General features: G+C 39.7%; 1 protein-coding gene and 1 long non-coding RNA gene across 3 annotated transcripts; both read right to left on the bottom strand.

The window, feature by feature from the left end:
• Nucleotides 1-11974: 11974 nt before the first annotated feature.
• On the bottom strand, nucleotides 11975-16659 carry LOC120478381 (retrovirus-related Pol polyprotein from transposon 412). Its single transcript, XM_089128638.1, has 2 exons — nucleotides 12617-16659; nucleotides 11975-12300 (listed from the first exon to the last, which is right to left on the bottom strand). The coding sequence occupies exon 1, from the start codon at nucleotides 16027-16029 to the stop codon at nucleotides 13120-13122; it is 2910 nt and encodes a 969-aa protein (XP_088984764.1). The 5' UTR covers nucleotides 16030-16659; the 3' UTR covers nucleotides 11975-12300; nucleotides 12617-13119.
• LOC120470729 (uncharacterized) lies at nucleotides 12596-19656 on the bottom strand. Of its 2 annotated transcripts, XR_016155142.1 has the most exons (4): nucleotides 19347-19656; nucleotides 19205-19272; nucleotides 16667-18888; nucleotides 12596-12684 (listed from the first exon to the last, which is right to left on the bottom strand). It is a non-coding gene; the product is annotated as an uncharacterized LOC120470729 (long non-coding RNA). The 2 variants fall into 2 exon arrangements; XR_016155141.1 differs by having other exon boundaries at nucleotides 19205-19656.
• Nucleotides 19657-19851: the final 195 nt, after the last annotated feature.

Consider the following 19851-nt stretch of genomic DNA (forward strand, 5'->3'; position numbering starts at 1 on the left):
CATCTGTCCTGGTGTTGAGGTTTGCAAACCTCATTGCAAACGGTATGGATAACTTGCATTATTGTGAAGGTACCGTTGACATGGAGGCATATATTTGGATTGTACAGAGACATAAACTGCCATCAAGATGACATCTTTTCTGGGAAGCAAGACAATGCCAGGCCTCATTCTGCACTGATTGGTTTCTAGACACTCTTCACCATAGAAGGGATATGCCTGTCTGTTTACTGCAGTCCATATATTAGTATATATGAACTGCAGTCTATTAGTCACAATTAGTATCCTTAACTCCTAATTGATTAAAAAGTGTAATTAAAAGGAAAGGTAATGTGACACAGTGGTAAACATGTCTCTGTCCCATCATTTTTGGGGTGTGTTGCAGCCATCAAAATAAAAATTTGTTTATATTTATAAAATACAACTATGTTGGTCAGTGAAAACATTGGAAATGTTTTCTTTGTACTTTTGTCAGTTAAAATTCTTGACTGTATTGTATTTTACAAAATGTCCCAACTTTTTTCTGATTTGGGTATATGCAGCTGAGACTAAGACAACTGAGACACTCTTTCCTTTTGTATGAGAGCGTTGTAAAGTGTTCATAATGATACACGTTTATTCCCAGGAAAGATACATAAATGAGGAACACATTCAAATGAGAAACCCTGCAATCTAAACCTGGTATTTGTCTTCCATGTACACATCCAAGTATTGGTGAGAATGGTTTTGTAGTTTCAATAGACATGATGATTTCTATACTATACAAACTGTATATTGTATACCCTACCCATAAACCTAATCACTACAGAAAACTTTCTTCATTTTTAGATCACTGATTTTTAAGCTGTTTTCCCAAGTGGATAATTCTGACAACATCATTTTTGCGATGTGGTATGGTCTGTAAAAACAGATGTATTAACTAATCCATGTTTAGTCTTGTGACACATATTGCACCCATATACACTCACCTAATGGATTATTAGAAACACCATACTAATACTTTGTTGGTCCCACTTCCGCCTCCATAACTGCCTTAATTCTACGTGGCATTGATTCAACAAGATGCATTCTTTAGAAATGTTGGGTGAAATTGATAGGATATCATCTTGCAGTTGATGGAGATTTGTGGGATGCACATCCAGGGCACGAAGCTTCTGTTCCACCACATCCCAAAGATGCTCTATTGGGTTGAGATCTGGTGACTGTGGGGGCCATTTTAGTACAGTGAACTCATTGTCATGTTCAAGAAACCAATTTGAAATGATTAGAGCTTTGTGACATGGTGCATTATCCTGCTGGAAGTAGCCATCAGAGGATGGGTACATGGTGGCCATAAAGGGATGGACATGGTCAGAAACAATACTCAGATAAGCAGTGGTATTTAAAATAACTCCAATTGTATTTGTCTGAAAGAAGAAAGTCATATACACCTATAGGAAGCTTGAGGTTGAGTATCATGGGCTAATTTTAATTTGAAAGTGTAGTACTCCTTTAAGGATGGACCTTCATGCTTACTTTTTTTTTTCAATAAACATTTTTGTACAATTTTGTACAGTTCATAAATAATTTATATAAATTATATAGATCATAAATGTTACTTTGTACAATCTTCTTGAATGAAACAAAGCTATAAAACAAAACAGGTTTCTTAAATAAAATGTAAAAGAAAATACGAGAGTATGCGTGTGCACTCAGGCAGATTTGTAAAAGCAATGACCTCGCTGGAGCCAAGGACTCTGGTCCACCTCCTGGAGTAAGATGGATTCAGCAGCCTAGAATGGGCCCTGGATTATCTCTGCTGAACAGCAGCGGATGAGAAAGAAAGGATACAGGGCTCTCCCGCTTCTCGGGGAGGTTGAAAAATGAGTGAGCAAGATACTATTTCTCCTTTAATTCGCGAGGGGTGGCCTGGCTCGGCCTGCGATAAGCCGGCAGTGATCAACTTCTTTTGAGTTTGGACGTGACCGAGTGACCTGCCCCCACCCACGTCGTTACACACGTAAACACACGCACACAGTTATCTATCCGCTAGCCAACTTCCTATCCAGCTCCAGCTCCATGCAACCTTAAGCCCTCTGTTTGGAAGCGAACAAGTATGAGATGTGGCTACCTTTCTCTGCTGCGCGTTTATTTTGGAAAGGAATGTTGAAGAAAAGTGTCTGAAGAAGATGAAAGCACACAGTCACGCAGCTCGGGCATATGTTCGGTGTTATGATTTATGAAATGGAGGCACTTCATACCCAGCTGGACATGCTGTGAGCTGGATAGAGGTGCAACTAGGTGCAAACATTGTTCAGAAGCACATTTATTTGTATTTGTTTGATGTTTTGCTTTTTGCTTTGGTCACTGAGGTAGATTTACTAAAAAATAACTAAAATGTAAATAATGGAAAAGCAAATTTGCAATTTGGAATTCCCTAGCTTACGGATCATTTCTGAGTTCTTGTTTTATGGATAATACTGCAGACTACTGCAATCAGGTGTACTTTACTAACCGTACAGCATCAACATTTCGTCTTCTTCATCTTCTTCTTCTATGGAACAAAAATGAAGATATTTTGAAGATATTTAAAGATATTTCATAAAAAAAACGATTTTTGTTGCCTAATGAAAGTCGATGGAGTCCAATGCTTTTTTATTCCCAAAATGACTTTTATTTTATGAAAAACAAACAAACAAACAAACAAACATTATTAAATATAAATAAGCTTATAAGCTTAAATATTATTCTAAATATGGCGCTACACATAAGAAAATCACACAGGTTTGAAACAACATTAGGGAAAAAAACAAATAATGACCGATTTTTTTTTTTTTTTTTGGCTGACATATCCCTGTTATTGTATTTTTAGTTCAGTCCTTGTGAGTTCTTTTCATTGTTACATTGATGTTGGTTGTGCTGTTTCCAAGTCCTGTTTCCTTTGTATAGTTTTGAGTTTGTTTAAATAAAGTAAGCTGCATTTGGATTCTGCTTCCTCCTTGCTTCAGCCACCTCTATGTGCAGTGATCTCATGAGAATACATATGTATTTGTATGTAAAGTGTCGTTCTATCATACGTATATATAATTACGTTTCATATGCGCAGAAACGCATAATACTGACGTATTTGCAGTACTAAAACGTAAAATATTTACGTATTGACAGCACAAAAACGTAATTTATTTACGTATGAACAAAGCCATCGACGTACACATTTGTACGTATCACAATTTATGCATATTAATATCGTAGCATTATGTTTTGACTCTATTGCATTCCACAGTCTTATTAATTAAGTTTTCGGTCGCATTTATTGATACAATACTCATAACTAACATTTTGCTCGATTCGCCTGCATGGTGTTAAACAATACATTATAAAACCTTAAAAATAAATTCTTTAACGTTACTCGTTTAACCATTTTGTAATAGCCTATAGTTTATTTACCTTGAGACACATAAAGCGTTTTCTCCTATAAAACACAACAAAAATTCACAAAAGACATCAATTTTATTAGTTTGATGTAATCCAAATCTTTAGAATCCATAGTTGTTTGCAAGAAACAACTCCTAATTCAGTCTTTTATCCAGTCGTGATATTCGTCTCCATAGAGAGCCTAAGTCCCGCCGCTTCCGGCTCATGGGACCTTATTTTGGAAAAAAAAAATATGAATGGTAGTCAATGGCGAGAGACAACTTATCTTTTTATTCCTTCTGAACTGTGCCCTCAATTACACATATGATGTTTGTCAATTTAAAAGATAATTTTGAAAGTCAAAAACGTCGCAGTTTGTCATAAAACAGAAGAGTAACATTTAGTTTTATGTGAAAATCGCTCTATGAACTACATCTCCCGGGAAGCGAAACAACGAGTGAGAACCGCTGCTCGTGTGTGTGCAGTCTGGTACAAAACACTCAGGTATGACGGCGTTACGTTACGATTATAACGTAAGACTATAGAAACAATGACAGACAATAGCCTCAGTAAAGTTAGCTTCATTAATTGAAAGAAAATGTGTGCCTTTGGGGTTTGTAGTTTTTTTAATTACGTATTTTCACAGTCTTATACCTCAACGGTTTTACATCAAACTGCGACTTTCTTTACTTTAAAATGTATCTTTTAAATTGACAAACATCATTTGTGTAATTCAGGGCATAATTCAAACGAGATCAAAATATTTGTTGTCTCTCGCCATTGACTACCAATCAATATTTTTCCGAAATAAGGTCCCAAGGTGGTCGACCGGAGGGGAGGGACTTAGGCTCTCTATTCTCAGCAGGGACCGTACATGTCAAACCCCACGCTGGTGATGAATTCAAATTCAAAAAATGTACCCTTTTTATGGCAGTGATATCAAACGTTCATTGGCTCTTCCCTGCTTCGTCACAGATTGCGACATGATGGACTCGATAACGGTGGGTTTAGTTCATTTGAAATGGAGAAGCGCGAACCGAAGCCGGATTAACATTTTCATTGATTAGTAATTTAATTTCTGCTCTGTACTTCATACAGAACTATCAGAGAGGACTGCGACTGCAACGCTTCATCATGTGAATGGCTTTTTGTATGTTTTTTTTTTAATTCAAATATTTATTGAGTTTTTACATTTTATAACAAAAAAAATTAAAAATTAAAACAAAACAAACATAAACAGTGAGGTTCAATGTAAATCTCTGTAAACAGCTGATGTCCAAATTACATTGTAGTAGGGGTGGCACGGTTCACAAAACCCTCGGTTCGGTTTGTATCACGGTTTTAGGGTCACGGTTTTCGGTTCTGTACGGTTCTTGTTATTTTTTCTTTTAATCTTTAACACTCCAGAAATGTACTTCAGCATGTGATATATAGCTTAATTATCCACACTTTAGGATACAGTATTAAAATATATATATATATTATATTCATGCAATCATGCACAAACTGAATTTGACTCTTTGACTTTAAGCACATTTTGGGACTATCTCAGAGGAAAGCTAGGTGAGATTTAGATACAGCAAGAGAGAAGAAATTGACATGCTTTTTGTTTATTTGGCAAAAAAAGGAGAATGTGTATCACTATCAAACAAGAACTTGTGCATTTTTATCACATAAATCTTATTTACACAAAGAAATTAACTTTCATGTATCAACTGCTAACTTTTGTAGCTCTTACCAAAATTCTATCTTTTAAAAGCAAAAGAGAGCAACTCTTAAAACACGGTCTTTTAAATGTCAATATACATGAAACCTCATTGCCTATAGATAATTAAGCTATAGCAATAGCAAAGGCCATAAACATAAAGTGAAATTTAAGTTCAACCTCAACACAAAAACAGTATCAACAATGCTTCTATTCCCAAAATGTGAGGGTACTTTTTTCCACTTAAAATTAAAGTGCAGGGTTTGGAAACGTATGACTGAAGCTCTTATCTATACATAAACTGCCACTGTAGTTGCGCGTCCTCCAACTCCCTCATCTCTCCCACTTGCCATTTCTCCACGTGCCGTGACCTGCAGCGCTCCATACTCCACTTTTACTGGCTTGTTTATTAACTTGAACCGGCGCTGCACAGAGCGATCGGTAATGACATCAAATACCGCGAAAGTGATGAATGCATACGGAGCCGACTCGCGCTAGATTGATGTTATTCACCGATCGCTCTGTGCAGCGCCGGTCCAAGTCGAACAAGTTTATGTCGCGCGAAAAGAAAACTCACGTCACATACGGGCACGAGGTTACATTGCGCATGCGTCGAACCGTGAGACGCACACGCGCTCCGAACCGAGACAAGCGAACCGAACGGTTCGGGTGTTTTTTCATGTACCGTGCCACCCCTACATTGTAGACATGTAGGTACAGAAATTGTCCTATTGTTTGGTATCGGTTTTGACATTTTTGCAATAAATAAATTATTGTGATTATACTTAATAATCTGTTTGTTATGTTTTTCTTTATAATTGTAGTGTGTTACATAGTTTTGAGGAATTGGTATGGGTAGGTTTAGGGGTAGGAGTAGGATTGGTGGCTCAAAATATATTTTAATGCTATATTGTTTATAAAACTCCCATTTCCCAACACATTTGTCCATTACGTTTTATCCTTTTTTTATATTCTGTATAAAATGGGTATGTTTAGGTTTGGGATTAGGGTTATGGGATTTTACATTTATAAACGTAATAATGTTACGTTCAAATGTTGCAGATACGTCTATATTATACATTTTAGCATCTATCCAAACGTACTGAAAAGTACGTTTTCTATCTTTGCAAAAACGTAAAATACCTACGTATTAACAAGACCAGGCTGATTTGTAACACTAGCAAAATAATGATTCCATGGAACAACCGAACAACGATAAATTAGACATTTAAATGGACCGTCAGTTTCTAACATTTTTGTGTGTTATATGTCAGCCCATTCTCACCCCCAAGGCGTCACCTAACTGACGCCTTGGGAAGCATTTGGACATGCTTCAATATCTGACGCTTTAGGCGCCCTTTAGCGTCAGTTAGATGACGCCCTAGGATCGCGTGTACCCTACCCCCACCTCACACCTAAACCTAACCGCGTCCTCTAACTGACGCTTTCCTTTAGCGTCAGTTAGATGACGCCGTAGGATTGCGTCATGTAAGTGACGCTAAAGGGCGCCTAAAACGTCAAATATTAAAGCATGGTCAAAGGTGACGCCTTGGGGTGAGAATGCGTTGTATATGTCCACCAACCACCATAGTTTGGGGGACACATCTTAACAAAGCTTTGTTGTTTTACAAAAACCTGTGGAAAGATGTTGAGATGAAAACTGTGAATTGGACATCTTTGTCTTAACTCCTTTGTCATCTTAATCAGGATTACCAGACACACAAAACTCGCTTCCCTCTTAGCTCAAAATACAAACTTCCTAATTAGTTTGCAATAACTTATTTATCTCACTTTATTGCACTAGATAATTTTCCATCTTGAATGTACTCGATCCATCACAGCAAATAACCCTGTAATTGCATTATTCCAGTGTTAGAAACTAATTGCCAGGAAAACAACAACAACAACAACAACAAAAAACTCAATCTGACAAAATTTGAAAAAAAAGATAAAGTTCAAGTTTGTTAGCTTGTTACCTTTTGTTAGTTTCAGCTGCCAAGTTGTCATTAAAAAAAAAATCAAAGCAATTAATGGTCTAACCAATCTGTTTGTGACATTATTTGTCTCTGTGAATTAACTCTAACAAGATCATAAATGTCTATTTAAATTCCTTAATGTTATTTACAATGAGATTTGGATCAGAAAGCAGTCTGTGATTCAGTTATGCTGTTGTGTTTTCTTGGCTGTGGGGTTGTGTTTCTTTATTGGTGGGGTGTGAGGGGGATTTGGAAGGTGTGCATAAATAAGGAACCTGCTTCCAAGACAGCAGCAGTACTCAAACTTAGTGCAGAGGGAATCAGCTCCCATTTTAACAACATCAGACTGAATTGACAGTTACACTTTATTGGGATCACGAATTGAGAAATCAAATTTTCCTTGATCCTTTGACATATAAGGGGTCATTGTACTATACAAAATAGAAGTCAAAGGTTCCTTGTAGTCAGTGGCGGCTGCTGGTCTTTCAAAGAGGGAAAGCTCTTTTTCCTTCTTCTTCTTTTTTAAACTCGACTGTCAGGTGTGGGGATGGTGAAAAGAGCGAGGACTCGATGCAGAGTTGATGGGCTTTATTTTATTGATAAAAACAAACAAAAAACAAACAAGGGGAATAAATTGGGAGCAAAAAAGGCAGGTAACGAGGGAGGACAGGTAGGGCAAAATAACTAATAATCAGGAAACAAGATGGGAGTCACAATGACAGGAAAGCACATATGGCACAACAAACACATGACAAGCACAAGCCATGTGCTCATACCAAACATGACAAAAACACATGACCAATAAAACAAATTAAAAAGCAATTGTGCTCACACAAAATGAGACCTGAAGAACGATGAGAACACTCATAAGACACGTGTTCACACAGAACATGACAACATGAAAGCACACAGCTAGTTTAAAACACAAGCTGTGTGCTACACAGCACAAGACAAAACATGACATGAAAGCACGCGGCCGATGTAAACACAAACCATGTGCCACACAATACACAACACACTGAACAGAGCGAACACGACAAGACAGAACGCTAACGTTACGCATGAGTACGACCATAAGGTCATCCTGTGCACTCACAACCGAAAACAAACACGCGGAGAATGCATGTCCGAATCCCAACACAAAAGTGAAACCAAACTAGACAGATGTGCCGTGATTCAAACACCACGCCCGCACATGTAACAAGACACCGGACATCGACGGAAGAAATGTGGGAATTAGGTTGAACTGTGAAATATCTGATGAAAATTGCAAATACTAAGAAATATCCCAGATAGCAAACTGACATTGAATCAACGTGGAAATATGACATCGAAACAACGTTGATCTGACATTGTTTTGCTCATCGAATTAACGTTGAACCAACGTCAGACGCGTCATTCTTTCAAAACTAACGGAAAATCAACTTGAAATCAACGCGTTGTTTCAACGTTATGAAAGCAAACCAATTTTCGATTTCATTTAGCTTTGAAGAATGCCGCGTCTGACGTTGGTTCAACGTTAATTCGATGAGCAAATCAACGTTGTTTCAATGTCATGAGAGACATCGTTTCCACGTTGATTCAATGTCAGTTTGCTATCTGGGATGTTACAGTAGTTCGTCTTTCGAGTAAAATACACACAAAATTCGCGACGAGACTGAGCACGAAGTCTTTAAACTAGCTTCCGCGTCAGCGATTTTTTTATTGGGTGAAATCACTGTCAATCAAAAGGAGATGCAATCCTCCAATCATCACGCGGACGCCCGGACGCCAGGCCAGCCCACTTCCCTATTAAACCCAGAGACACCTGGCGTCCGTGGGCGGGACATAATCGCAGCATTTATCCAATGACCGTCTAGTTTAACAGCACTGAAAAAAACTGTTCAAAGCAGCCCCATTGAAGTCAATGGACGCCGAGCTTCAACGGGGAAATGCCATAGGAAAACGCATGCACTGTGACGCGCTACAGGTATGCATGAGAAGGAGATCAAGTCAGCCGACCTGCTATTTGTTGCTTATTCTGAACGAACTCGTCTTCGAGATTACCGTGTTCTAACGCATTTTTACTCATTAAAATGTTAACACAATAGTACACATTTGATCATTATTTGTTTGACATTATAGGGGAAGCTGAGCTTCCCTTGCAGTCTTAAAGAAATCTCCACTGCTTGTAGTACAAAAACAGCTTTTATTGAAACCAGGCGGCCCAAATAACTTGTTTTGGATTTTGACTGAAACTATTGGGTTCGTCCTCCCTAATTGCCCCCCCCCCCCTGTGATTTGAATAACAACATTATGTTATTCATTGCAAATTTGTAAAGCAGTCAAAATGACTGCCTTTGGTACTGTAGTTCTAGGTAGAAATACTCAAAACTCTTTTGTGTCTTGTAATTTTAATACAATACCAATGATAAAATAAAATATAGACACATTTAGGAAAAGTCAGGGTCCTAATAGTAACATGGGTTTTATTTCAACAAAGTTATTACATCGCAAAGTTTTAAAACAGTCAAAATGACTGCCTTGGGTGTTCTAGCGTTAACCGCAGGGTTAAAATACTATTGTTATTTCTTTTTTTAAACCCTACGGTTAAACTAGTTAATAATACTGTATTGCCTCTGAAGTAGACTTTTATCCATCCAATGATGTGTAAATGGTTAGATATTACACCACGATTTTTAACCCCACCCTTTAAACTTTCATAACGTCTAAAAAATATATGTTTCGAATGCACATTTCAAACTTTTAATGTTTGTCTTTTGTCTTTTAGTGAGTCATTCCTATAGTTCAAGTTCACTTCTTTTCTTTTTATTTCTGTTCTTTTCTAGAATCATTGTTTAGTCTGGGGCCATGGCAGCTGATTTTAGACATTATAAAGTACAGGAGCTGCTAAAAATGGTCTAATTTTTGGGAACAGCACCAGCTTTGTGTGCAACTAAGGAGCCATCTTCTGTAATCACTCTGACATTTCACATTCCATATTTGTTGCGCAGGGTTTTTTCTACACTTTGAAGGTCACTACTAAATTATCTTAAAGCATGCAAATTGGACTGTCCCTTCCTCTGATTTTAAAGCCTTGGAAAATTGACCCTTAAGCATCTGCTGGCTTTTTATTTCCCCCTTTTGGTTTGCGGGGATTGTGAAAGGATGCTACTGATTCTTGAACATTTCATGCAGTTGTCAGGAAGGCCTGTGTGTGCCTTCATATATCACTTGTTATGAGCAGTATATGCTGACCCAAGCCAGAACCCTGTAAACTACTCAGAAGTTGTTTACATGTGCAAACGCTTTGTGCCCTTGGCACGGATTTAATAGCAAAGTTTCACTCTTACCTAGGACTTGTGGTTGGACTAAACTTTTGGATGTATGGCCCCAATATTGTTCAGTGTATTTCAGACAGCCATCATTTCAGTAATGCCACTGACTGGGCCATGTGTGCTTGAATATTTCATTGTAGACAGATGAATTTCTAATCTTAGCTCCAAGCTGCAGCATTTTGTCACAGATCCATTTCCTGTCTGTCTGGTTCTTTTTCCACTTGCACATAAGAAACCATACTCATAAACACACAAAGAAGCCCATGGAAAATAATAGCTTGTGTACTAGATTACATTTTATGTAATACATTCTTCCACTGTGCTAATGTATTTCCAATGAGGTATTACACACTAAGAAGAATGATATCCTGAAATCTTCATTAATGACCATGTCTCATTAATGGAGGCATTCTATTTTTCACTTATTATAGTCAATTACATGCTTCACCGTTCATCAATAACCAATCTATGCTAACGGATCACAAAAGTGGCGCATACTTTATAGACATTCACAGAACTAGAATTCACAGCAGTTTTGTTGCCATGGTGATCTGAGATATATTTTTTCATTTTTTCAATAAGTAGAAAAACATAATTCTCATAAATTGGAATAAAATGGAAATTGGAATCATAATGAATCAGGTCAAACAGCAAAAAAAAAAAAGCATTTGGTGTCAAGACCTTAGCTTTATAGATTACAGTCTCAATTATATAGTATAATGGATGAGAAGAGAGACAAATTAAGGGATCTAAGACCATCAGACCATGAAAATATCTCCTTTTCACATTTTCACAGGACACATTTTCAATGGGGTTTAGGTCTGGATGTGGCAAGAACTTGGTTTTGTGAAAAAAAAAAAAATCTAAACCCCCATGACAGAGACATATTTTGATCTGAAACCTATGTCTATGGCACACAGCTTCTCAGAAATATTACCTGGGCCTTCAGAAGATAAAAAGCCCCACAACTTCACAGGTCCATCATGATCCTTCACATCAGGGTTCAGGCTCTCTTCTGCATGACCTTGGGTCTTTTTACTCAAAAAAAAAAAAAAAAAAAAAAAAAAAAAACCTAGTGCTTGAAACTTTGCAGGTACCGGCAAAATATGCAGACATAAAACCATTCAAAGCAGCTCTGCCCACGACAGAGAGTTTTCCAAAAGCCTAACTAGCGATAGTAATGGGACTTCACACTTCATGTGTGAGTGGGATGAACTCTGGTAAAGTGGCAAGCAGGATTCCATAAAGGGGTGTAAGAATTGCTTTGTTGCAAAAGCCCGAGTTTAAAATTCATCATCTAAATAATCTGGTGGTATAAGAAGATGCAGCATGTTTTAGCTGGCTTTGTGATTTTTATACAATTCTTGAGCCAAATTTTTAAACCTTGAAGCAACAGTAGACATTTCATATGAATGAAAACAAATATCCTGTCAAATTTTCTAAGTGATTATTTATTTAAAGGTAGAACACAGAATGTTTTTCATAAACACTTTTTTGTTATACTTGTTGAGACTGTCTTTACATTCTTATAGCAATCACTATATATGTAACATGACCCAAGGGGTAAATAATCAGGCGCAAGGCGGTTGTGCAGTTTCCATCAATAGGCACATTTTTATTCAAATAATTCAGCAGTTAAAGAAAATAAATCCTTAAAAGCAAATACCCACAAAATAACAAATAAAAAAATAAGAAACAAAAACAACAACCCACAGATGGCCACAGGTTACCTATATCGAAGGCAGTAGTCCTGAAAAGTGCTCTCACCACAGCAAAACTCACAGCAATCACACTGCATCCCTAAAGGCAAAAATACGAATAAAGTGACCAACACCACACGATCCCAGCCACCTCACCACCGCCATCCATACAGTGAGGGTAACCACGCAGCCATCGTTGGGAAAAAAGAAATCTACAAAAAGGAAAGAAAAAACAGATTAACCGTGGGTAATGCCAGTAGGACAAACAAGTCAGCAGCACCATTGAACCATCACACTTAGTTTATGGTCTGGGGTTCTCCCACTTGGTCCAACATAAGACAAAATAATAAATAAACCAAAGAAAATTCAATCTAAAGTAAACGGTAACCGTGCATCCCTGTAAGGGAAAACACAATTAATTACAACAGGGAATTATATACAAAGTACAAAAAACACAAAATAAAACCCAATATAAATTATGCACAGATGGAAAAACATTATTAAAAGTTCCCTTTAATAAAACAATACCTCAAACATCCGATATTTCTGACTGGCACTCAGGCAACAATCAGTCAGGCAATAATCCGGCAAAAACACTAAAAACCAAAGAACAATAAAATGATTAAAACAAAATCCTAAAAACAATTAGATAAAATAATAAAACTACTACCTCCTAAATGGTGTGCAACAAGTACTCAGCTCTCCATGACGTTAACATAGCTGCTTATCTGCTACTATCCTTCTGAAGGGCTCAATCTGTCGTGACATGCACACAACTCAATCGCTGCAAAAAGAAATAAGAGCAAACTAATCTCTCTACTTACTAACCTTTGAAGCTTTAAGTGTGCCGCCTCCACAACACACACGACATCCACAACACACGATCACGGAAAGGAAGTGAGAGGACAAACAAACCTCACTACTTCCTTATATAGCGCTGGGGCTGATGGGACTTGTAGTTCCCCAACCTTGTCCCATTACAATCTACCCCCCAGATTAAAAAAATCGACGTCCCGTCGATTACGTCAATACTACAACCAGGGGCGAAACATTACGTTCAAACCATTGCTGGACAGCCGCATCATAGGGAGAGCAACCTGGTCATTAATCTGGACTTTGGTAGTAGGGGCTGACCGAGGTAGACGATATGGGTTAGGATGACATCCAGCTGTTGTCCTCCTTGTACGCCTTACTACAGCTTCCTCCTGTTGTTGAGGCTGATGGTTCTCTGCATGATTTACTGAAGTGCAGAAGTTGGTATTTTCTTCCTGTAAAGGTGGAGACGTATTAACTTGGTCCCGGGCAGATACATCCTCAGGGATTAGAGACAAAACTACCATGCCTTCGTCTCTTAAAGTGTCCTGATGGTCAAATAGATCTAGAAGTCCAGGATCGTTTGAGGGAGTATAAGCAGGACGCAACTCACAACGATGAATGTGTCTAATATTACCACCTCCATCTGCCGGGGCAATAGCATACACAGCTCCCGGTCCGTCGGGACACCGGACCACTTTATAGGGGGTTGGATCCCAGGCATCCTGGATCTTATTCCTGCCTTTTATGTTATGGGCTCTCTGATACACAACTTGACCTTCCCTTAATTGTCCATGACGCACCTTAAGGTCGTTTGATCGGGCACGGTGTTCTGTGGCACATTGAAGGCGGGCTCGGGCCTTACTAAATATTTGTTCCAAATTATCTCTATGGTCCACCACCCAGCCTACTTCACTCTGGACATGGTTATCTAATCCCAACAGAAAGTCAACAGGCAAATGGGGCTCCTGTCCAAACATCAGGACATAAGGGGAATATCCAGTAGACTGGTGACCTGTGGTATTGTAAGCATATACCACCTGAGCAAGATGGTCTGGCCAATGACATTTTTTCTCCGGAGGCAAAGTACGCAGCAAATCATGCATGGTTCTGTTAAAACGTTCGCATTGACCGTTCCCTTGCGGTCGGTAGGGCGTGGTACGAGATTTTGAAATCCCATACAGCCGGCATAATTCTTGGATCAGCCTACTTTCAAAACACCGACCTTGATCCGAATGAATTTGTCGTGGGACCCCGAATAGGTAGAACCAACGTTCCACTAAAACACGTGCCACTGTTGATGCCGTTTGGTCTCTAGTTGGGATGGCTTGTGTAAACTTTGAAAAAACATCAGTCATCACCAATACATTTTCAAGTCCATTTGATGCAGGTTCGAGCAGCGTGAAATCAATAGCCAGAATATCTAATGGCCTCTCTGCCATCAGGTGCCCCATAAAACTTCGTACTTTTGGTCGTACTACCTTGGCCAGGGTGCAGCGCTGACATTTCTTACACCATTCCTCAATGAATTTGAACATACCAGGCCAGTAACATCGAGATCTCACTAAACTTGCGGTCCGCTCGATTCCCTGGTGACCATGGTCATCATGCAAACCAATAAGGACTCTTTCCCTGAGAACAGCTGGTAACACAACCTGACGAATTTCACGATGTTCCTCTTGGGGACAGAACCTCCGATACAGTATGCCCTCGATCTTGACCAACTTCTCCCACTGTCTCACCAATTCCAGCACTTCTGGTGGTTCTGATCCCTTCTCCTGTGCATCTGGTGGCCTTTGACGATCCCAATAGACAAGGAATTGCCCAATAATGGGGTCAGTTGCTTGCAGAACGCTAAGATTTTCTCTAGGCTGTTCGGGGAGGGCAGAAATTGATTCGCTTACGACTATGCGTTGACCGTCATGAACATGCTGATGCAGTTCCTTTGGAAAAACAGTAGTCATAGCCAATGCAGCTACAGATGCAACATTCTTCCGAGACAAGGCATCAGCATTAACATGAGAACGTCCAGGCTTATACCTAATCTCTAAATCGAAGTCTGCAAGCTGGTTAGCCCATCGTTGTTCCAACGCTCCCAATTTCGCTGTCTGCAAATGACTGAGTGGATTATTGTCTGTAAACACCAGGCATTTCTGACCCAGCAAATACTCTCGGAATTTTTCGGAAACGGCCCATTTAAGAGCCAAAAACTCCAACTTCATTGAGCTGTAATTCTGCATGTTGCGTTCAGATGGTCGCAGACCTCGACTTGCAAACGCGACTGGTCGGCATTTGCCTCCATGTTCTTGAGATAAGACTGCGCCCAGACCTTGATGGCTTGCATCAACATCCAAGATGAAGGGCTTACTGAAATCAGCATAGGCAAGGACTGGAGCATTTATTAGAGCCGTTTTAAGCGCCTGAAAAGCATTTTCACATGGGTCGGTCCAACTGGTCTCCAGATTAATCTTTGGTCGTTTACTTTTCTGTCCCCTAATCATTTCTGCCACCAATGTGTTCAAAGGTCCCGCAATATGTGAAAAGTTTTTAACAAACCGCCGATAATAACTAGCGAAGCCAAGGAAGGATCGAAGTTCTTGAAGGCTTTGCGGACGATTCCATTTAGCTACAGCCGAGATCTTTTCTGGGTCTGTACTGACCCCTGTAGAAGAGACCACATGCCCCAAATAACGTACCTCTGGCTGAAAGAAGCAGCATTTACTGAGTTTTATCTTCAGGTTCTGTTGTCTCAGACGATCCAACACCAGCTCAAGTCGCTGAAGATGTTGCTCAATGGTGGTTGAGAAGACAATCACGTCATCCAAATAGAGCAATAAAGACTGAAAACTTTGATCCCCAAAAATTCGCTCCATTAACCTTTGAAATGTGCTTGGGGCATTGCACAACCCAAAAGGCATCCTATTAAATTCAAAGAGCCCAAATGGGGTGCAGAAGGCAGTTTTAGCACGGTCGTTGTCAGCTACTGGCACCTGGTTATATCCACTAGCCAGGTCTAAAGTCGAAAACCACTTTGCTCCAGTCAAGGCATCCAGTGACTCCTCTATCCTTGGTAGGGGATAGGCATCCTTGCGAGTTCTGACATTGAGTTGGCGATAGTCGACACACATCCTCAGAGAGCCATCCTTCTTCTGCACCAATACAATTGGTGAGGCATATGGGCTACAACTCTCCCTAATGACTTGACTGTCCAACAATTGTCTTATGTGTGCCTTCACTGCCTCAAACTGACTAGGAGGAATTCTACGATATCGCTGGCGCACCGGTGTTTCATCTATTAAAGGAATCTGATGTTCTATTAAATTTGTGCACCCCAGGTCACCATCATGCTTGGCAAAAACGTCAGAGTATCTTGTTAGCAATCTCACCACTTCCTCTTTCTCAGCCTCTGTAAGCCCAGGCAATTCTAAACCTTGGACCTCAATGTTTGACACTGATGTAATAGCTTGACACTGAACAGTCACAGTATTAGGGTCACATGGTAGATCTTCCTTGAACACAATGTCTTGATCTGATCTTATGACCACCTCAGCCCCAACCAAACTACCCAGTCTAATTCTTGGTGGCAAATATAAAGGTTCTGTACCAACATTAACTACCGGTACATGCACTACCCCTTGTCTACATTGCAATAAGGAAGGTGATATTAACACTCCAGCAGGCAGTCCCCCCTCACTGAAATCCTGGGGTTCTAAAAAACACACTGTACAACTTTTAATGTTCTTAGGGCACAATGCTGGTACTAACCTCATGGTGCCAGCTGGAATCTGCACAGGATGGCACGACTGCACTTTCACATAACCAATGAATCCAGGAAATGGGGAACCATCTGCCCGGTGACACTGTGAAAAGGCGTCTCTCCATCCTAACTCAGCCTGCCTGACCTGTGGAGCTGAAAATAGTGCTGGGCCATGCTTTTCAAACAGGTCATTATAACACTGTCCAATCACATTCATGCCTAAAAGGCCAGGAGTCAGTTCTTTCCTCTGATGGAAAAAAGTATCGATAGAATCTTTAACAACCAAAATACCCTGCCCCAAAAGGGTTTGCCCCAACACAGTCACATCTGTTTCAAAATATCCCACATATGGAATCTCAAGACCATTAGCTGCTTTTAATTGAAGCCAACTACATTCTTTAAGTGCATCTACTCCTTGTCGGAAATGCTTCTCAAAAAATGACTGGGTTATCGTGGTCACCATTGACCCTGTATCTAGTAGACATGAAATCTCTACCCCCCCTATCTTGACATTTACAACAGGGCATCTGCCCACAAGACGCTGTAAGATGGTAGGGCAACAAGGTGATGGTGAAGTTTCACTATCTCCTATAACCTGGCTCAAGACTGCAGGTGCTACACTGTCAGGCTCCCCCACAGATGTCTCATTTACATTCACCTGAGGGGATCTAGGGTTTGACTCTATGGGCCATGGTTGTCGACAATATCTGGCTATATGCCCAACTCTATTACAGCGAAGGCACCGTCGTGAGTTATTTTGCCGAGTTGCATTAACAAAAGGTTCATTCTTTTGAGACATAAGGCTATCAAGACGCTGGGTCAGTTCAGTGATTTGGGTTTGTTGCTGTCTCAGCATGTCTTTAATCTCTTTTAACTCTATAGACTCATGAAATCTAACCTTAGGTTCAAGCTCAACTACCCGGCCTTGAGTAACGTTACACCATGGCTGAACATATGAGGCTGCTGCTTCCTTATTCCCCTCTTCCACCCACCTAAGAGCTTCACTTCGAACCTCTAGCAGAGTAGAAGTTGGCTTCTCCCTTACCAATCGCTTTAATTCGCGCTTCAGCGTCACATCTCGAACATGTTCAACAAACTGATCACGAAGCACTCTATCAGAATTTGGAACACTGCCTGGGTTGCTATTGAGAATCAAGTCCATCAAGGACATTAAAGCATGAGAAAATTCAGTAAAAGATTCACCTTCTTTTTGTTTACGTTCATAAAATCTTTGTTGTAATTGCACAAATGTCTGTCTCCCCCCATACAAGTCTCTCAAAATATCAAAAACAGACTTTGGAGATTCTCTAGTAGCTGGTGGGCGGAGTTTTATCTCCATTCTGGCTTCCCCCCCCAGATGGTCAAGCAAAAACACCACCTTTTCTTTATCAGACCAACCCCTGCCCTCAATACACACCTCAGCCTCCTCAATCCAGTCTTCAATACTCAGAGTAGAGTCCATGTTCCCATAAAAACGTGGGCACTTCCGCTCCCGGGGGACATAAAGTACCCTACTAAAAGATGAAGGAGATGAAGCATTGGGATTAGCCACAGAAGAATGCGGTTGGTTAGAAGCATTGCTACTGGCCGGGGGGCGCTCTCTCGTCAGCTGCTCATTTTGTGCCTGCAGAGTCCGTATCTGCTCCCGCAAGTCTATTATTTCCTGTTCCATGTCTGTTGATGAATGGAGAAAGTTCAAAACGAAGAAAGGTGAAAATGGTCCCACGAAGACTGCGATGCTCGTCTTCGCACACGATTACCGTTTACTTGAATGATATATGTAAAAAACAAGAAAAAAACACAAATATGCCAGAAAACACAACCACCTTCGCCAAACAAAAGTACCCTGCCGACTACGCCAATTGTAACATGACCCAAGGGGTAAATAATCAGGCGCAAGGCGGTTGTGCAGTTTCCATCAATAGGCACATTTTTATTCAAATAATTCAGCAGTTAAAGAAAATAAATCCTTAAAAGCAAATACCCACAAAATAACAAATAAAAAAATAAGAAACAAAAACAACAACCCACAGATGGCCACAGGTTACCTATATCGAAGGCAGTAGTCCTGAAAAGTGCTCTCACCACAGCAAAACTCACAGCAATCACACTGCATCCCTAAAGGCAAAAATACGAATAAAGTGACCAACACCACACGATCCCAGCCACCTCACCACCGCCATCCATACAGTGAGGGTAACCACGCAGCCATCGTTGGGAAAAAAGAAATCTACAAAAAGGAAAGAAAAAACAGATTAACCGTGGGTAATGCCAGTAGGACAAACAAGTCAGCAGCACCATTGAACCATCACACTTAGTTTATGGTCTGGGGTTCTCCCACTTGGTCCAACATAAGACAAAATAATAAATAAACCAAAGAAAATTCAATCTAAAGTAAACGGTAACCGTGCATCCCTGTAAGGGAAAACACAATTAATTACAACAGGGAATTATATACAAAGTACAAAAAACACAAAATAAAACCCAATATAAATTATGCACAGATGGAAAAACATTATTAAAAGTTCCCTTTAATAAAACAATACCTCAAACATCCGATATTTCTGACTGGCACTCAGGCAACAATCAGTCAGGCAATAATCCGGCAAAAACACTAAAAACCAAAGAACAATAAAATGATTAAAACAAAATCCTAAAAACAATTAGATAAAATAATAAAACTACTACCTCCTAAATGGTGTGCAACAAGTACTCAGCTCTCCATGACGTTAACATAGCTGCTTATCTGCTACTATCCTTCTGAAGGGCTCAATCTGTCGTGACATGCACACAACTCAATCGCTGCAAAAAGAAATAAGAGCAAACTAATCTCTCTACTTACTAACCTTTGAAGCTTTAAGTGTGCCGCCTCCACAACACACACGACATCCACAACACACGATCACGGAAAGGAAGTGAGAGGACAAACAAACCTCACTACTTCCTTATATAGCGCTGGGGCTGATGGGACTTGTAGTTCCCCAACCTTGTCCCATTACATATATATATATATATATAGTGATTGCTATAAGAATATAAAGATATATCGTGAGCTTAGAATTATAAGGTTCTATCTCCGTTTAGGGTAGTTCTGAGATATTGAGCATCAAAGTTTTTACATCCCAGCTGGCAAAACTGTTATGTAGTATAATCTTCTATTATAGCTTTATCTTTTAATCTTTTTTTTACAAAA

The sequence above is a fragment of the Pimephales promelas genome, chromosome 1 (genome assembly GCF_988280905.1).
Source record: "Pimephales promelas chromosome 1, fPimPro1.hap1.1, whole genome shotgun sequence".
NCBI lineage: Eukaryota > Metazoa > Chordata > Actinopteri > Cypriniformes > Leuciscidae > Pimephales > Pimephales promelas.